The sequence below is a fragment of the Coregonus clupeaformis genome, chromosome 2 (genome assembly GCF_020615455.1).
Source record: "Coregonus clupeaformis isolate EN_2021a chromosome 2, ASM2061545v1, whole genome shotgun sequence".
NCBI lineage: Eukaryota > Metazoa > Chordata > Actinopteri > Salmoniformes > Salmonidae > Coregonus > Coregonus clupeaformis.
Window position 1 is genome coordinate 24,433,651 of NC_059193.1, and position 14,854 is coordinate 24,448,504.

General features: G+C 42.3%; 1 protein-coding gene across 4 annotated transcripts; it reads right to left on the reverse strand.

Annotated features, from left to right (window-relative positions):
- Positions 1-1,110: 1,110 nt before the first annotated feature.
- LOC121531904 (atlastin-3-like) lies at positions 1,111-12,637 on the reverse strand. Of its 4 annotated transcripts, XM_041837460.2 has the most exons (15): positions 12,365-12,635; positions 8,823-8,863; positions 7,897-8,106; positions 7,250-7,387; positions 6,979-7,083; positions 6,830-6,880; positions 4,615-4,671; positions 4,336-4,428; positions 4,059-4,197; positions 3,840-3,967; positions 3,697-3,753; positions 3,444-3,515; positions 3,150-3,341; positions 2,762-3,001; positions 1,111-2,520 (listed from the first exon to the last, which is right to left on the reverse strand). In XM_041837460.2, the coding sequence occupies exons 3-15, from the start codon at positions 8,098-8,100 to the stop codon at positions 2,461-2,463; spliced, it is 1,536 nt and encodes a 511-aa protein (XP_041693394.1). In that variant the 5' UTR covers positions 8,101-8,106; positions 8,823-8,863; positions 12,365-12,635; the 3' UTR covers positions 1,111-2,460. The 4 variants fall into 4 exon arrangements, with proteins under 4 accessions (XP_041693394.1, XP_041693404.1, XP_041693412.1 ...); XM_041837470.2 differs by lacking the exon at positions 8,823-8,863 and having other exon boundaries at positions 7,250-7,384; positions 12,365-12,637; XM_041837478.2 differs by lacking the exon at positions 8,823-8,863 and having other exon boundaries at positions 2,762-2,925; positions 12,365-12,637.
- Positions 12,638-14,854: the final 2,217 nt, after the last annotated feature.

Sequence of the window (14,854 nt, forward strand, 5' to 3'; positions counted from 1 at the left end):
AAATAAAACATAACCTGTGGACAAACTCTACAACATTGATATAAGATAGAAGGCGACTGTAATTTTAAATAAGATAATAATTTAACGGTTCCGACTATGAGCATCCCTTCATTCTCAAAAGATGGTGCAGTGTGGTTACTTTTAGGCCTGAGCTGAGGCACTGACATCAACAGAAAAAAAACTTTGGGAAAACATGCGCCCTGCAACACAGTGATTATGTGTGTACAATATAGTATTACGGACACCTATGCTATTCAGACACGAGAATAATAATGTTTCATAGTGTAGAATCCATAACAGAAAAGTATTCAGTCTCACTTGCTCTGTCTCTCCTCACCACACCCCCTCTAGGTTTGTTGAACTCACTTCCAAATATGGAAGCGAATGGTGGCGACAGCGGTGCACGCGCCTCGGTTCAACAAGGGGGCCCGCGACGCCGATCACCATATAAGGAAACAAGGACATGATTTTCGCTATAGCAAATTTCTCTACGCACTATACGCACTGTTGGTGGGAGCAGCATTGTGCAGTGTAGAAAGGAGAGTGACAGCAAGGAGGGGAAAAGTAGGAGGGACAAGAAGGACAAAATAAAGAGGGAACGGCTCTGCCACTGGAATATGAATGGCTGTCGAGCCCTTTTAATTTACAACTAAACAGTGTACAACACTAAAACCTGTCTGAAATTGTGAATAATTTAAATAACCCTGCTTGATGCCAACTAACAACAGTAATGGGTGATTGATTCATCATCATTACCATTAGAAGACTGACCACTAAACTGATTTGAACTATTCCAGTTATGTGAAATAGACAGTAGCATGATTAACTGTATTTCTTCTCTTTATCCATTCAATATTGACACCCTCTCCATAAAAGGAAGACCAGAATCAATAATAAAAAACGTTTTTGTCATGACAAAGTGAAAGCAGTATATGTGATTAACTAGTCAAGAACTCAACCAAGCTTACACAGGTAATTTGCATTTTATTTGGCTTAAGCATGACTTATTCTTAAAAAATAAACATTTCAGTTACCAAGGCCACAAAAAATACTATTGCAAAAGATGATTAAAAAAAGGAAGCAATAATGAGAACATGAATTTCATGTATCTACTGTAATATATTTTTATTTGTGGAATGAGTTCAAATGTAACTGTACATAGGGAGAGTGCAATAGTAAATGCGGAAAAATCCCTCCTCAACAATGGAATGGAACATGGACATGGAATGTGCAAAAGGAATGTCAGAGACAATGGATTTTGTAGAACTATGTCGATTTATCTGGATTCTGAGGAAGAGGTCTCTTGCCTTTCATTGTACCCCTATGCTTATGGGTAATTCTTTGGCTGACAGGTCACCAAGCGCCTCACATTACCCATCACCTGTTTACACACAAACCAGTTATCCTAATCCATATAAGAAAACTGTTCCCATAAATTCAAAATGATCACAATTTCCTTTCAAGTGATCCTCTGTACTGCAAAATCTTACATATAACATCTTTGGCGCATTAATTCCTCAAGTAAGTGCCACTTAACTAACTTCTCTTAACCAACCTTCCAAGTTCAGAAGTAATGTACTGTAAGACATTTTGGTCAAGTTACAAGCAGTGAAGCAGTCTAAAACTTACAAAGGATAACAGTGGAATGCATCAGCACTGCCTCTAAAGTGGGCTTGTGTTTTAGAGTCACCAAGCCTGGAATCAAGAACGAAGCGAAAGCAGTACAACAACAAGGAATCCCTGACATGGATCAGGGGAAGCAAATAAGGAGCATAATGCAAAACTGGGAATGGGATGGAATGTGCACAAGGCCACAGAGCGGTATAAAGAGACCAGCATTAAGTCAAGAAGATCTGGCTACATGTATAACTGGTATACCCCATTACAGCACAGCATAGCATAGGTAAATTGCATCAGGAGGATACACTGCTCAAGTCTTATTCGACTTAAAAGCCCCCTGGCCAGCCTCCTAATACTAAGCATTGGTCACAAAGGATACATAGATTATGATGCATTCAAATCCATGGCATGTCCAATAATAATACATTACTTGGGTCTAGTGTTTCTACGTAAACATCACTGGGTTGTCTTTATAAACAACGGGAGGTGTGTGAGAATGGCAGTGTCAGTCAGTGTTAAAAACAGGTCCAGGGGAATAAACAACCCCATGGGTCTGAGAATGCACCTTGCCCCAGATACTCTGTAAGACTATGATCTCATCTTTATGTAGATAGACGCTGATGTAACCTTTGATGTAAAATTGTGCGATTGAAAAGATGCTGGTGTATCTGCATCGTTTTGACCTCCCACTGCCATTATAATCATGTGTTGGTGTTGTAACTGCACCTTGTAGGTGCTGTATGTTGGTTCCATTGGATAGCATGGTAAGGCTTTAGTGCTGGGATGTGTGCTTGTGTTGTGTGCATGTTGTATTGCATTGAGAGACAGGGTCGAGGCCATCTAGCTGGATTTCCTCATCTCAGCCACCGCTGGCCTCGACTTGTTCAATACCACGGTGGCCTGAAAGAAAAGAAGGACATGATTAAATTGTATTGAATGAAAACTGTAAATAAGGGTACTTTAATTATTTCTAAGGAGGAAAATGTTGATTCTTACCAAAAGTTTACAAACAATAACTATGCTTTGTTTTTTTTACAGTCCAACTGCATACTCTGTACACCAAATGTGATGGGCCACACACACACACACACACACACACACACACACATACACACACACACAATTCAAAATATGTGCTCACCTGCTGCAGTATGACGCCTGCTGTCTGGTCGATGGCTCCCCCCAGCCCCCGGTATTTTCCAGAATAGCGTATGAAGCTCCAGGTGAGCATGGCGACCATGGCCAGGCCCAAGACACAGTCACATGCAAAAGCAATGGTAGCCAGGCCGATGAAGAGCAACAGCCCTGACAGCACGTACAGGAAGCACACAAGAACAAAAAGCACTGCGGGCGTCCGGAATGCACTGAAGACATTCTTTGACTTTCAAAGAGAAATAAAATAAAATCATATTAATTATAATGTTTATCTATTGATTTCAATAATTATACCTTGAATTTATCATCAGTGAATTTAAAATGGAAAATAAAATGTTTTTACTAACAAAAAATGTATCTGGTGTGACTCTTACCTCATTATGCTTGCTGAAAGACTGCCACAGCTCTACCAGCTCGGCCTCCAGCTGGTCTTGGTAGCGGTCGCAGAACTCCTGCCCTCCCATCTTCTTGGTGGAGGAGAAGACATGGAGGGACTCCCGGAAGAAGAATTGGTGCTTCTCCTCCAGAGAGGCAGGAGCCACATAGGGAAGGTCTCCCCCGCAGACCTTCAGGACAATAGAGGGAGAGAAGAAAACAGAATGCAAGGTGAGATCTTAAGAGTAACTGTTCTTTCAGATAAAAATGCACATTCTTCAACACAAACCCACCTTCTCCATGTTCTTGTAATACTGGTCTTTGGCTGCTGCCACGGCTGCCAAGTTGTTGGCCTCTGCTGTGGCCTTTTGAGAGAGATATACTGTACATTTAGTGGCAGTGGACTAGTGACATTCAAGAACACCTCAAGACTTATGAACATCCTCAACTTCAATATTAACATTATATTCCTCTGTTGAAGAGCAATACAGTGGAATATTACATTACTCTCAAAGTGGATAACCTAAGTGGTTAATGGGTGTGTACCTGCAGCATAGACTTCGGGTGTGGCAGGTCTTCACCCTGATAGATCTTGATGTATGCCTGTAATCACAAACATTATACTGTCAAACATGACTTGATGATACAAACCTGGCAGGTACCTCAGAGAGCTAAACACACAGTCTCACCTTGAAGAACTCCAGCAGGCCCCTGCAGGTGACTTTGTTGCCGTTGATCTCTTTCTCAGCCAGGCTGCTAGGGTGCAGCAGTGTGGGGATGAGGTTGCATAGCTCCTTTTTAAACTCGGGAGCCACATCTGAGAGAGGGTTGAAACTGATCAAGTTAATTCCTCAGACAGTTGGTTATCATTAGATGGATTAACAAGATGGACAAGGGGGCAGCCATACCACTAAGCTGGCCCTTGAAAGCGGGGCTGGTGGCCACCTTCAACCCAGGATGTGGTAACAGGAAACAGCTGATGGAGGTGAAGCATGAATTAATGTGTTCCCTCACCGTCTGTAGTTCCTCATGCTGGGTCTCCTTCACCTGCACAACATCACACATGCTGGTTACTATCACCAATGCATAACTGAACCTGGCTGAATTTACTATCATATCTTACACAGTGCAGCAACAACAATCACAAAAAGCACTTCAATTTGTACCCTGAAAAGGGACTGGTACCTGTAGACGTTTATCCAGGAACTCGCTACCTCCCTTCAGCCCATATTTATACTCATAGGGAAAGCTCCAATCCCTGATTAGGAACATCAGAGACTGTGGGTAAAAAGGGAGAATAGAGAGAGACCAGGTATGGTAAAGACAAGGCACTTTTAGTTAGCAAATATATACCAGAAAAAGTGACTGTGAGTAAGGTCAAAAGGCACTTAAAGATAATTGGTCTAGATCCTAAATGACCAATGAACGTTTGCTTGATATTTATAAGACTTTTGGTTCACATACCTGAAAGGGCTTCAGATAGATTTCATCCATGGCGAGGCGACCATACTCTGTGAACAGCTGGACGAAGACAGAACATACAGGGGTGTAATTAATTATGCACAAGAAATCAAAAAAAAAAAAGGCTAAATTAACTTGAGGTACTGCAATTGCTATTAGAAACAGATACTGTAAATAATGTGGCCTTCATGAAGGGCTCTAAAGTGCAACCATTTTGGTCGCATATGCTCAAAGGTATTTTGCTGTGCGACCTGATATTTTATTTTGGGAGCACAAGTGCGACCATAAAAAAATAAAAATCACCCATTTAAAAATTGTTGTAATGATAGACTTCACTGTAGTTGTTTCCGAGTGCCCTAGAGAAAAAAAGCGAGCGCAGATTCATTAATTCCAAAGCCTACATGTAAAATAATATTTAAAAATGCATCAGTGATTTGTACTTGTTGCAACTTTCTGAATAACTAATGGCATGGGAATGCCTGTGTCTACACTTTGTGTAGCCAGTTAGTGATGCTGAAACAGTCGTTTCTAAATGCTTTCCTATAAAACTTTCCAAATTAAATGTTAACTGTAAAGTAGGCTTATCTGGCAAAATGATACAATATCATGATGATTTGTATCATTTGAGTGGTCTTTTGGTTCGCAAACTCTGCTATTGCAGATGCAGTACAGAAACACCACCAGCCAAACACCAGTCTCTTGAGGTGAACAATTGAAATTAAAGGGCAACTATACCCTCCAAAATGTTATTATTTTCTTCTCCAGACCTCAAAAGTGGTATCCTGATGTGGTTTAAGCATTGTTGTGGACATTTACCTGCCAAAGTGGCTGGCAGACCAAAACGTTTGTTTTTAGGCCCTGTTCATAAAGCATGTCGCGGGATGTTCCAAAACCATTCACAGACATTTGTTTACACCTTGTTCAGTCATGTTACCTCATTAGCTAGCTAGCTAACAACCTGGTTACTTTACCAGTACATAGCTTCTTTAGAATATCAACGATCATAGAAATTAATAAATGAATGAATGACTGATCTCTTGCTATATCTCAATCAATAAAAATTAAAAATCTTCTGGTGCTCCTAGATTTTATGTTGTGCTCCTAACTTTGTTTAAGTTGGAAGCACCAGTGCTTCAATGGGGCAGACGTCCATGAGTTGTTGTGATTCTGGATGGCCAGATAGCTACCAACAATGACAAGAAACTGCCATGTGGATAATCGTAAGTGACCCGTTTTAGTTAGTTTCATCTATTTCTTAATACCATGTCTTGTTTTGGGGTGTTTTGAATGATTTCATGTCAATGCTAATATGGCTAAAATTCGCTAGCTAGCTAACCAACAACTGTAACGATGTATTTGAGACAACAAGTGCTCATTGTGCAAATGTATTTATGTTTTCAATAAACATTGGAGACAAAATATAGTTTACATGTTGTCAACAATCTAAGCCAACCCTGTCTGTTTGCCCCATAGTAAAAAACAACCAAACAGTCTATGATAAATGTTAATTTAGAGCCCTGCCTTCAGGTATGTTCTGAAGTTCCCTGACTTTGAATGAGCACATTGGTATGCAAAACCCCTCACTTTCTATGCCTGGGCTTGTGTTTCAATTCCAGAATTTCCGTGTCCTGGGGAGCCATGCTCTCAGGTCGTGGAACATGTTGCTAGCCTGGCTGACACTAGACCACGTGGAATAGCACAAGGTCCTCTGTAGCTCAGCTGGTAGAGCACGGCGCTTGTAACGCCAAGGTAGTGGGTTCGATCCCCGGGACCACCCATACACAAAAATGTATGCACGCACGACTGTAAGTCGCTTTGGATAAAAGCGTCTGCTAAATGGCATATTTTTTTATTTTATTTTAAGGTACACACTGTTGGTCTGGATTCCCTGTTGAGTCCAATGTTAAAGGTAGTTTTAGAGCTCAGTTTTGAGCAATCAAGCTGGTTGGTTATCACAACCCTTTTTTTCTAGGGGGTTAAGACCTTTCGCAGTTTGGATTTGAAAAACGAACAGTTGCAAAGCAAGGGCATGGCGCTCGGGGGCTGTGTGTGTGGGTGTTTCAGTGAGAGAGACACAAAGAACCAACCACTGTAAAAGCACAGTCCTCTTCATAATCAACGCATCATGCCAACAACATCAAAGCGCCTCCCCAGACTGGAGTCAGCCAGAGTCTGTCGCTTTAGCCAGGCACACATGCTGCTGCTGAGGAAGACTGACCTGCAACTGCTGCAGATCATCTTCCTGAATGTTCTGTGAGAGGTTGTAGATCTGCAAGAGAGACACAAACAATCACAACCATATTACACAAACATATTAACACCAATGACATCAATTATAACAAATTACATGAGTGCACAGCAGATCACCTGTATTGAGCTGGTCATGGTGCTGAGGGCAAAGATTGTGGCACAATCCTTCACAGTGGACTGGTTATCAAATGCGCCCTGGGTGTCCATCAGTAATACTGCCACCTATAGAGGGCAGAAATCAATCCATCCATCAATCAATCAATCAAATGCATAATACCAACATAAACATTACACTTTGCACACTGTTCAGTTCCAGTGCCCAAACAACTTTCTAGCACAATGGCAGAATCATTCCAAAGCGCATAGTTTTGAATGTTGGAGTCAGTACCTCTGTTCCATCGCTCTTCTCCACCAGGAAGACCTCACTCCACAGCTGGATGCCGGTGGTCTCTGGCTCTGAGCCCCCCCTCCATTTGAACCCAGTCAGGGGCTCATCGTCCTGGCCCAGCCACTCCTCACCATGCTTCTGGAGGAATACATACGCCGCTACACATTACTGACTGGGCAGCAGCCCTGAGAATAAGTCTGACATCATGAAACAATTCAGGTCACAGGGAGAGATACAGGTAACTGCCAAAATAAATGAAACACCAACATAAAGTATCTTTATAGGGCGTTGGGCCACAACGAGCCAGAACAGCTTCAATGCACCTTGGCATAGATTCTACAAGTGTCTTGAACTCTATTGGAGAGATGATGCGACACTAATTTTCCACGAGAAATTCCATCATTTGATGTTTTGTTAATGGTGGTGGAAAACCCGGTCTCAGGCGCCGCTCCAGAATCTCCCATAAGTGTTAAATTGGGTTGAGATCTGGTGACAGAGACGGCCTAGGGCATATGGTTTACATTGTTTTCATACACAGACATACGCACACACAGTTACCTGTATGTGATAGAAAACTAATGAAATACTGAACTTTGAACCAAGCTTAGGACCATGGGTGTGTATGTTCTAATTTCAGAAACACTGACCTTCCTGTACATGTAGCGGAGCATGAAGTCCAGAATGAAGCTCTTGCCTTTCCGGAAGGCCCCGGCCACTGAGAGCACCACCACATGTTTGTCCCGGACCTCTGGTGCCAGCAGAACCCGTCCCAGAGCCTCTGTGTCCAAGGCAAAGGAGTGATCCTCCTTGCAAACTGTCACAATCTGGACTGGGCCTGGTTCGCTCCCCATCGTTCCCTGTGGGTGACGGGACACACGAGATTTAAACTTGTGACATTAATAATGGTGCAAATCTGAGGCGTAAAATGTTTCATGTTAGAGTAGGTTAGATTTAGGCCTGCCTCACGTCAAGCTATTATCAAAGCTGATAATACTGTATAACTAATAGGTGTTACAACTCTGGCGACTTCCATCCCATTACATTGCCTGGCTACCCAGACTCCTTGCTCCGACTAAACGCTACACCACGCCCACGGACGTTAGTTTCTTCTCCGCAATGAGCGAGGGGATTCGATTAAACTGGGCCGGGTGCCCGGGTAGGCGTGTTTTGCACCGGGTTGAAGTTAATTGCATTCGTTTTGGAATCGGGCTGCCTCCCGGGCGTGAGCCAGGTGCCCCATTCAACACCCACGGTGAAGATGGCTCAAAACGAAAGTGACGTAATTAAGCACGTGGAGTAACAAGTAGGATTCGGTGTTTTCACATGCAAAAGTGATTTAACAAAAGCTTTATCTGCTGTTGTGACTTTACTTACTTTAAATGTATGACTGTTATTTATCGAATCCACTAATTATGTTTAATTGTCACTCAATTAAATTAATCATCTTAACAATTAACTCATTAGGAATTTGGGGCACCACGGAAGAAGTTGTTTAACGAGTTACCATCTCCCGAATTAAACTCTTAGAAGATATATGTTATATATCGATAACAGTCACTTATTAAATAATTACCTCTTATCAGTCTCATTCTGAACGTCGCATAATCCTTGAACCTGCAAGAACCCAAACCTTATTGATGAATCAGCAATACACAAATTGGCTTGATTATTTATTTACTAACTAACTAAATAATAACACAATACAAACACACACACACACACACACACACACACACACACACACACACACACACACACACACACACACACACACACACACACACACACATAGGTTATTGATTACTAACGTAATACAATGAAAACAGGTCCCTAGTGGACTGGACTAACAAAAGCATGAATGCTTGGGTAGAAGGAGGGGTCAGAATGGAAGGGAGAGACAGAGATTCAAACTATCATAGTTACTTTGGAAACTACGCTCACAGTAATCATAATACTTATGCACCCTAATTACGCTCATTCGGATTAGAAATACAACATGTATTTATGTGTAGCTGTCCTCGATAGTTGAGTTGATGATGTAGGACTCTGGTTTGCCCACCAGAGATCCCAATGTCCTTGGTAGTTTCTGGTCGCAGTGGTGGTTAGAATGGATACTTCAGCGTACCCTGTAGTTCGTAGAGTTGATCTGTTAGAATAGATACTTCAGATGTACCAGAGGTTGTCGGAGAGGTATAGTCCTTCCCAACTCGTGTCTTTAGTGAAAGTTCTCTAGACGACTATACATGCCAGCTGCAGACTGAGATGATAAGGTCTAGTGCATTGTCTTCTTCTTCACCTCGTGTAGAGGTTGAGAGTTTCAGAGTTTCTCCATTTCAAATGTGTGGACTAACTTCTCACGTTTTCTGGTCTTTCTGGTCTAACCATTTTGTAACGTGAAGCTTCAGCTTCACGCTTCTTGGTCTTGTAGAAATTCAACCATTTGCAACATCCGGCTTATACCGTAGTATACTTGGTCTGAGGTGAATTTCGTCAGGAGGGGTTTTATACTTGAGTAGAAAAGGGGCCGTTTCATCATGTTTGTGCTCATCTGGGAATGGCCACTGACTGAGAACAAATCAATATGGAAACAATCATCTCATCTAGAATGCTAAAATCACATTGTTCTTTTCACTAAATTATTATTATACTTAATCATTCGTTTTATACAACAATTAGATGCAAACCTCATAACTGGGAAGTGTACACCCCCAGAGATACAGTTATGTTGTTCCACCGTCTTTAATGCCATCACAACATAGTAACGAATTTAATAATAATAATATGCCATTTAGCAGACGCTTTTATCCAAAGCGACTTACAGTCATGCGTGCATACATTTTTGTGTATGGGTGGTCCCGGGGATCGAACCCACTACCCTGGCGTTACAAGCGCCGTGCTCTACCAGCTGAGCTACAGAGGACCACAATTTGACATTATTGTTTTTTAAGTCGCCACCGACCATTTCCCACATTATTTTAAGTAGGAATATTGTTTCATTATTCACTTTTGGATGTTGGAGTCTTGGTGAGAAGACTTCCTTTGTTCCACAGGGAAATACCCTCTCCCATTAATGCATGGCACGGAAAATAACGTTTCTGCAAGGAATTTACGACCGGTCATAAAACTGGCCCCCAGGAGAGGGGTGTTCAAACCTTTGCCTAGCCGGCATCTTTGATCCTCAGCCCATGAGGGCAAGTCATGACACTGCCTTCCCAATGAAAACTTTTTTGAAAATTCAAACATATATTTCATGGAAAATAGATGTTTCTGGACGGTGCACCATGCTGCCTTGTTGACATCCCAGAGCGGTGGAGATTACTGCTCCTCCCTCACCGCTTTTGCCCGTTCACATCACAGGCCATAGACCGGTGCCATATTCGAATCTGCCAATTCCTGATCTGAGTACATCATCACCGACGCAAAAATTGATGGGTTAGGCCAGAGCCGAACACATGTGGGTAAAGCGACAGTTTGAAAATTCATCATTGGCTTTGATAATCTGATTGGTTAGAGACGATCCAATCGCTGATGACTTTTCTACATCACCCCTCGTCACCACAAACGACTTCAATGATGGCAGTCTTAGACTAAAGTATGTAGCGAACGACAGAGCAGCACAATAATTGAGTGTGTAGTCAGGCTACCCATTACACACTCCCTGTATAAACAATTCAAGCTCAAACTGAGGCCATGAAAAGCACAGTAATGTTGAAAAATAATAATAATTCTGAGGAGAACCCAGTGCCCAGTGAGAAATGATTCATAGTTCATACACAGATAAGCTTTCATCATTAGACAATGTTGGGCTCTGTGCAGGACTGTGTCTAAGGTAATGTGTGATGCATCAACCCAGCTGCTGGCTAGTGCATGCTCCACATCCACGCAGAGATTCCTTTAACCTTCTCAATGAGGTTCTTTGTTGCATTGCTAGTAGCCGCCCATGCCCACGGGCAAGATGGGCACCATTACTGAAAGGGGGAAAAGTCAACCAGGCCAATATTAACTAACATTTACATTTACATTTACATCATTTAGCAGACGCTCTTATCCAGAGCGACTTACAAATGGGTGCATTCAACTTATGATAGCCAGTGGGATAACCACTTTTTTTTATGGGGGGGTGGGGGAGGGGGGGGTAGAAGAGTTGCTTTATACTATTCCAGGTATTCCTTAAAGAGGTAGGGTTTCAAGTGTCTCCGGAAGGTGGTCAGTGACTCCGCTGTCCTGGCGTCGTGGGGGAGCTTGTTCCACCATTGGGGTGCCAGAGCAGCAAATAGCTTTGACTGGGCTGAGCGGGAACTATGCTTCTGTAGAGGTAGGGGAGCTAGCAGGCCAGAGGTGGATGAACGTAGTGCCCTCGTTTGGGTGTAGGGTCTGATCAGAGCCTGAAGGTAAGGAGGTGCCGTTCCCCTCACAGCTCAGTAGGCAAGCACCTGGAAGCCAGTGGAGTGTGCGGAGGAGTGGGGTGACATGAGAGAACTTGGGAAGGTCGAACACCAGACGGGCTGCAGCGTTCTGGATAAGTCTAACACAACATTAAACTTACTCTGGCTAAAGCCTATATCAATCTCACACCTTGCTAGACATTTTCAGATCAGAATAAAATTACTGTACTCAAAACACCATTTAAGTTATGTTTCAGCCAACAGCAATGACAGTTGCTCTGAAGGTGTGGTGCCAAAAAGCAAATTGAGTAACATACCATGAATTTCTCTACCATGACAGGCACAGACTAAGTAACATAAGGCATGCATGACTGAGAACAGGTTTTTCTCAACTGTGTAACTAGCTACCTAGAAATAAAAGGCCCAGCAACAGATTTCACACTCTTTTTACAGACAACCGTGTAGCCCTATCATACCATAGAAAGTTGGTGCATTGAGGACATTTGTTAGCAAGCTAAATCATTTTGCGATCTAGTACACAACAATATTTCAGCTAGCTGTTAGCATAAAGGCATTGAGTGTACTGCACGCTGAATGTAACTACAGTACGCTTGTCAGCTAAAGACGTTAGCTAACTAAGCTTACAGAAACATTATTTTCTCACAATTTTAAAACGACGGTTTACTGTTAACCAAATAGTCGTAAATTATTAGACAAAGCACTGTTTTACCTTTGGTATCCCGAATGAGGAATTCACAGGCACAAGCAACGAGTCAGAAAATTAACAACACTGCTGGCAAGACAACTTTTCCAACAAGAATTCATTCACTTCCGTGTCTGCAGTCCGATTGACCTGTAGGGCTTGTAGTTTTGTCAATGGCGTTACGTCTGGAAGTAATAAAACTACATTTACAAAGATCCTCCAGGCGTTCATGGTTACTCTTCTTCTTCTTCTTCTTCTTCTTCTTCTTCTTCTTCTTCTTCTTCTTCTTCTCCTTCTCCTTCTCCTTCTCCTTCTCCTTCTCCTTCTCCTTCTCCTTCTTCTTCTTCTTCTTCTTCTCCTCTTCTTCGCTTTCTTCTTATTCTTCTGTGGATTTTATATGGTGGTTGGTAACCAACTTTAAGGTGCATTACCGCCACCAACTGGACTGGAGTGTGGACCAGAGACAGTGAAGGTCTAAATCCTGCCCAATAATCTCGTCTCCCTAAGGAAACGAAATACATAATTAAATACTACATCCCCTGAAGATTTCCCCAGCAGTTCACTTAATCCTGGCTCTTCAACCCCATTTCTCCTCAAATCTAATAACAATCGCTCAATTTCTCTCACATATTTCTGGCACTGAAATAGAACGTTTCACTGTGTCCATCTCCTCCTGACAATGATCACACCTCCCAGTTGGATGTTTCCGCACCACTTTCAATGTACTATTTAGCCTTGTGTGTCCCAGTCTCAGCCTTGTGACTACACTTTCCTCCCTTCTCTCTCTGCCTGAGGACCTCCCTGCCCCCACCTTTTCCTGGATCTTATGCAGGTTCTTCCCTTACTCTCCCTGTTCCACAACTCTTGCCACTTATTCTTAACCACTGTTCTTATTAACCCCTTGGCTTCTGCTTTACCTATTGACAATTATATCACAACATTAGGATGTTTAAGAGCCTGCTTGGCAATAATATCCACTTCCTCATTCCCCTCTACTCCCACATGAGCTGGTACCCAGAGGAACATCACAAATACCCCCATCTGTTTCACCCTATACAAACACTGTAAAACCTCATACAATACATCCTGTCTGCTCGGAGACACATGAATTTAAGCTAATCAGTGCTGCACAGGAGTCAGAGCAGATGATTACCCTGTCTGGCCACACCTCCTCCACCCACTCTGCAGCCAATAGTATGGCCAACAACTCCGTTGTGATGATCTGTTGCTCTTTTCGTCACTGCCACCTTAAACTCAGGAACACTAAAAGCTGCTCCTGTCCTCCCTGTTTTAGGGTCCTTAGATCCATCTGTGAATATATTCAAGGAAGCATAGTATTGTGTTCTTAAATGTTCACTTACAACTGAATCTACTCCTTCCTCAACATCTCTAATCCTCTCAAGCAACCATAGATCTATCACTGGTTGAGGGAGAACCCAAGGTGGGAAAACAAGAATAACCACAGAGGGGCTAAACTCCCTTCCAAACAACCCCATCTAATTTAACAACAGCTAATCATGGCTACCCGGACTATTTGCATATATCTGTATATAGCCTTCCTACTGTTATTTTATTTTACTTCTGCTCTTTTTTTGTCAACACTTTTTTATTTATTTTTTATTTTACTTTTTCATAAAAAAATAAATGCATTGTTGGTTAAGGTCTGTAAGTAAGTAAATAATTTCACTGTAATGTCTACACCTGTTGTATTCGGCGCATGTGGCCAATCAAATTTGATTTGATTTGATTTGATATCTCTCGCCATGCAATTGCCTATCCACCCAAAGCTTGTATTCAGATTTTGTTCATGTTCCCAGCACTCTAGGAGCACCTTTTTTGTAGGATGTGTAACCTTTTGTCCTTGTAGATTTACCCAATATGTCATGGCTAGCTATTGTCTTCTTAACTTTAACGGCATCTCTCCCAACTCTACCTGCATCGCTGCCACTGGGGAGGTCCTGAGTGCTCCACCACATATTCTTAGAGCTTGGGCCTGGATAACATCTAGCTTTTTTAAAGACGTCTGAGCTGCTGATCCATATGTAATACTTCCATAATACATTGATGACCTTAACAGCACTATATATATCATTTTCAACGCCATTCTATCTGCCCCCTCTCCATTCCTGACAAGCAACGCACCACATTCAATATTTTCTTTCCTTTGACAACTACTCTGTTAATATGCTCCGCCCATATCATTCCAGTGTCAAACCAGACCCCCAGGAACCTAAACCCTCCCACCCCCTCCAGATTCCTTCCATACCACTTCAAGTATATTTCCTCCCCAACCTTCCTTCTAGAAAAAAACTCAGTCTGTGTTTTCTCAACTGAAAACTTGAAGCCCCACCTGAGGGACCACTGCTCTACTTCACTAATAGCTTCTTGAACTCTTCTGGCTGTATGGGTAATATTTCTCCCTCTCTTCCACAGCGCTCCATCATCCGCAAACAATGACCTCCCAATATCAGGTCTCACCTGAGAGAATACATCTTCAATCATAATGGAGAACAACAA

Excerpts from the sequence above, each read along its gene's own strand:
- LOC121531904 (XM_041837451.2), bottom strand. The coding sequence starts at position 8,100 with ATGGGGAGCGAACCAGGCCCAGTCCAGATTGTGACAGTTTGCAAGGAG. Across the intron at positions 3,516-3,696 it reads ACCCGAAGTCTATGCTGCAG|GCCACAGCAGAGGCCAACAA; the intron begins GTACACACCCAT and ends CTCTCTCAAAAG. Across the intron at positions 3,002-3,149 it reads CTTTCAGCAAGCATAATGAG|TCAAAGAATGTCTTCAGTGC; the intron begins GTAAGAGTCACA and ends TCTCTTTGAAAG.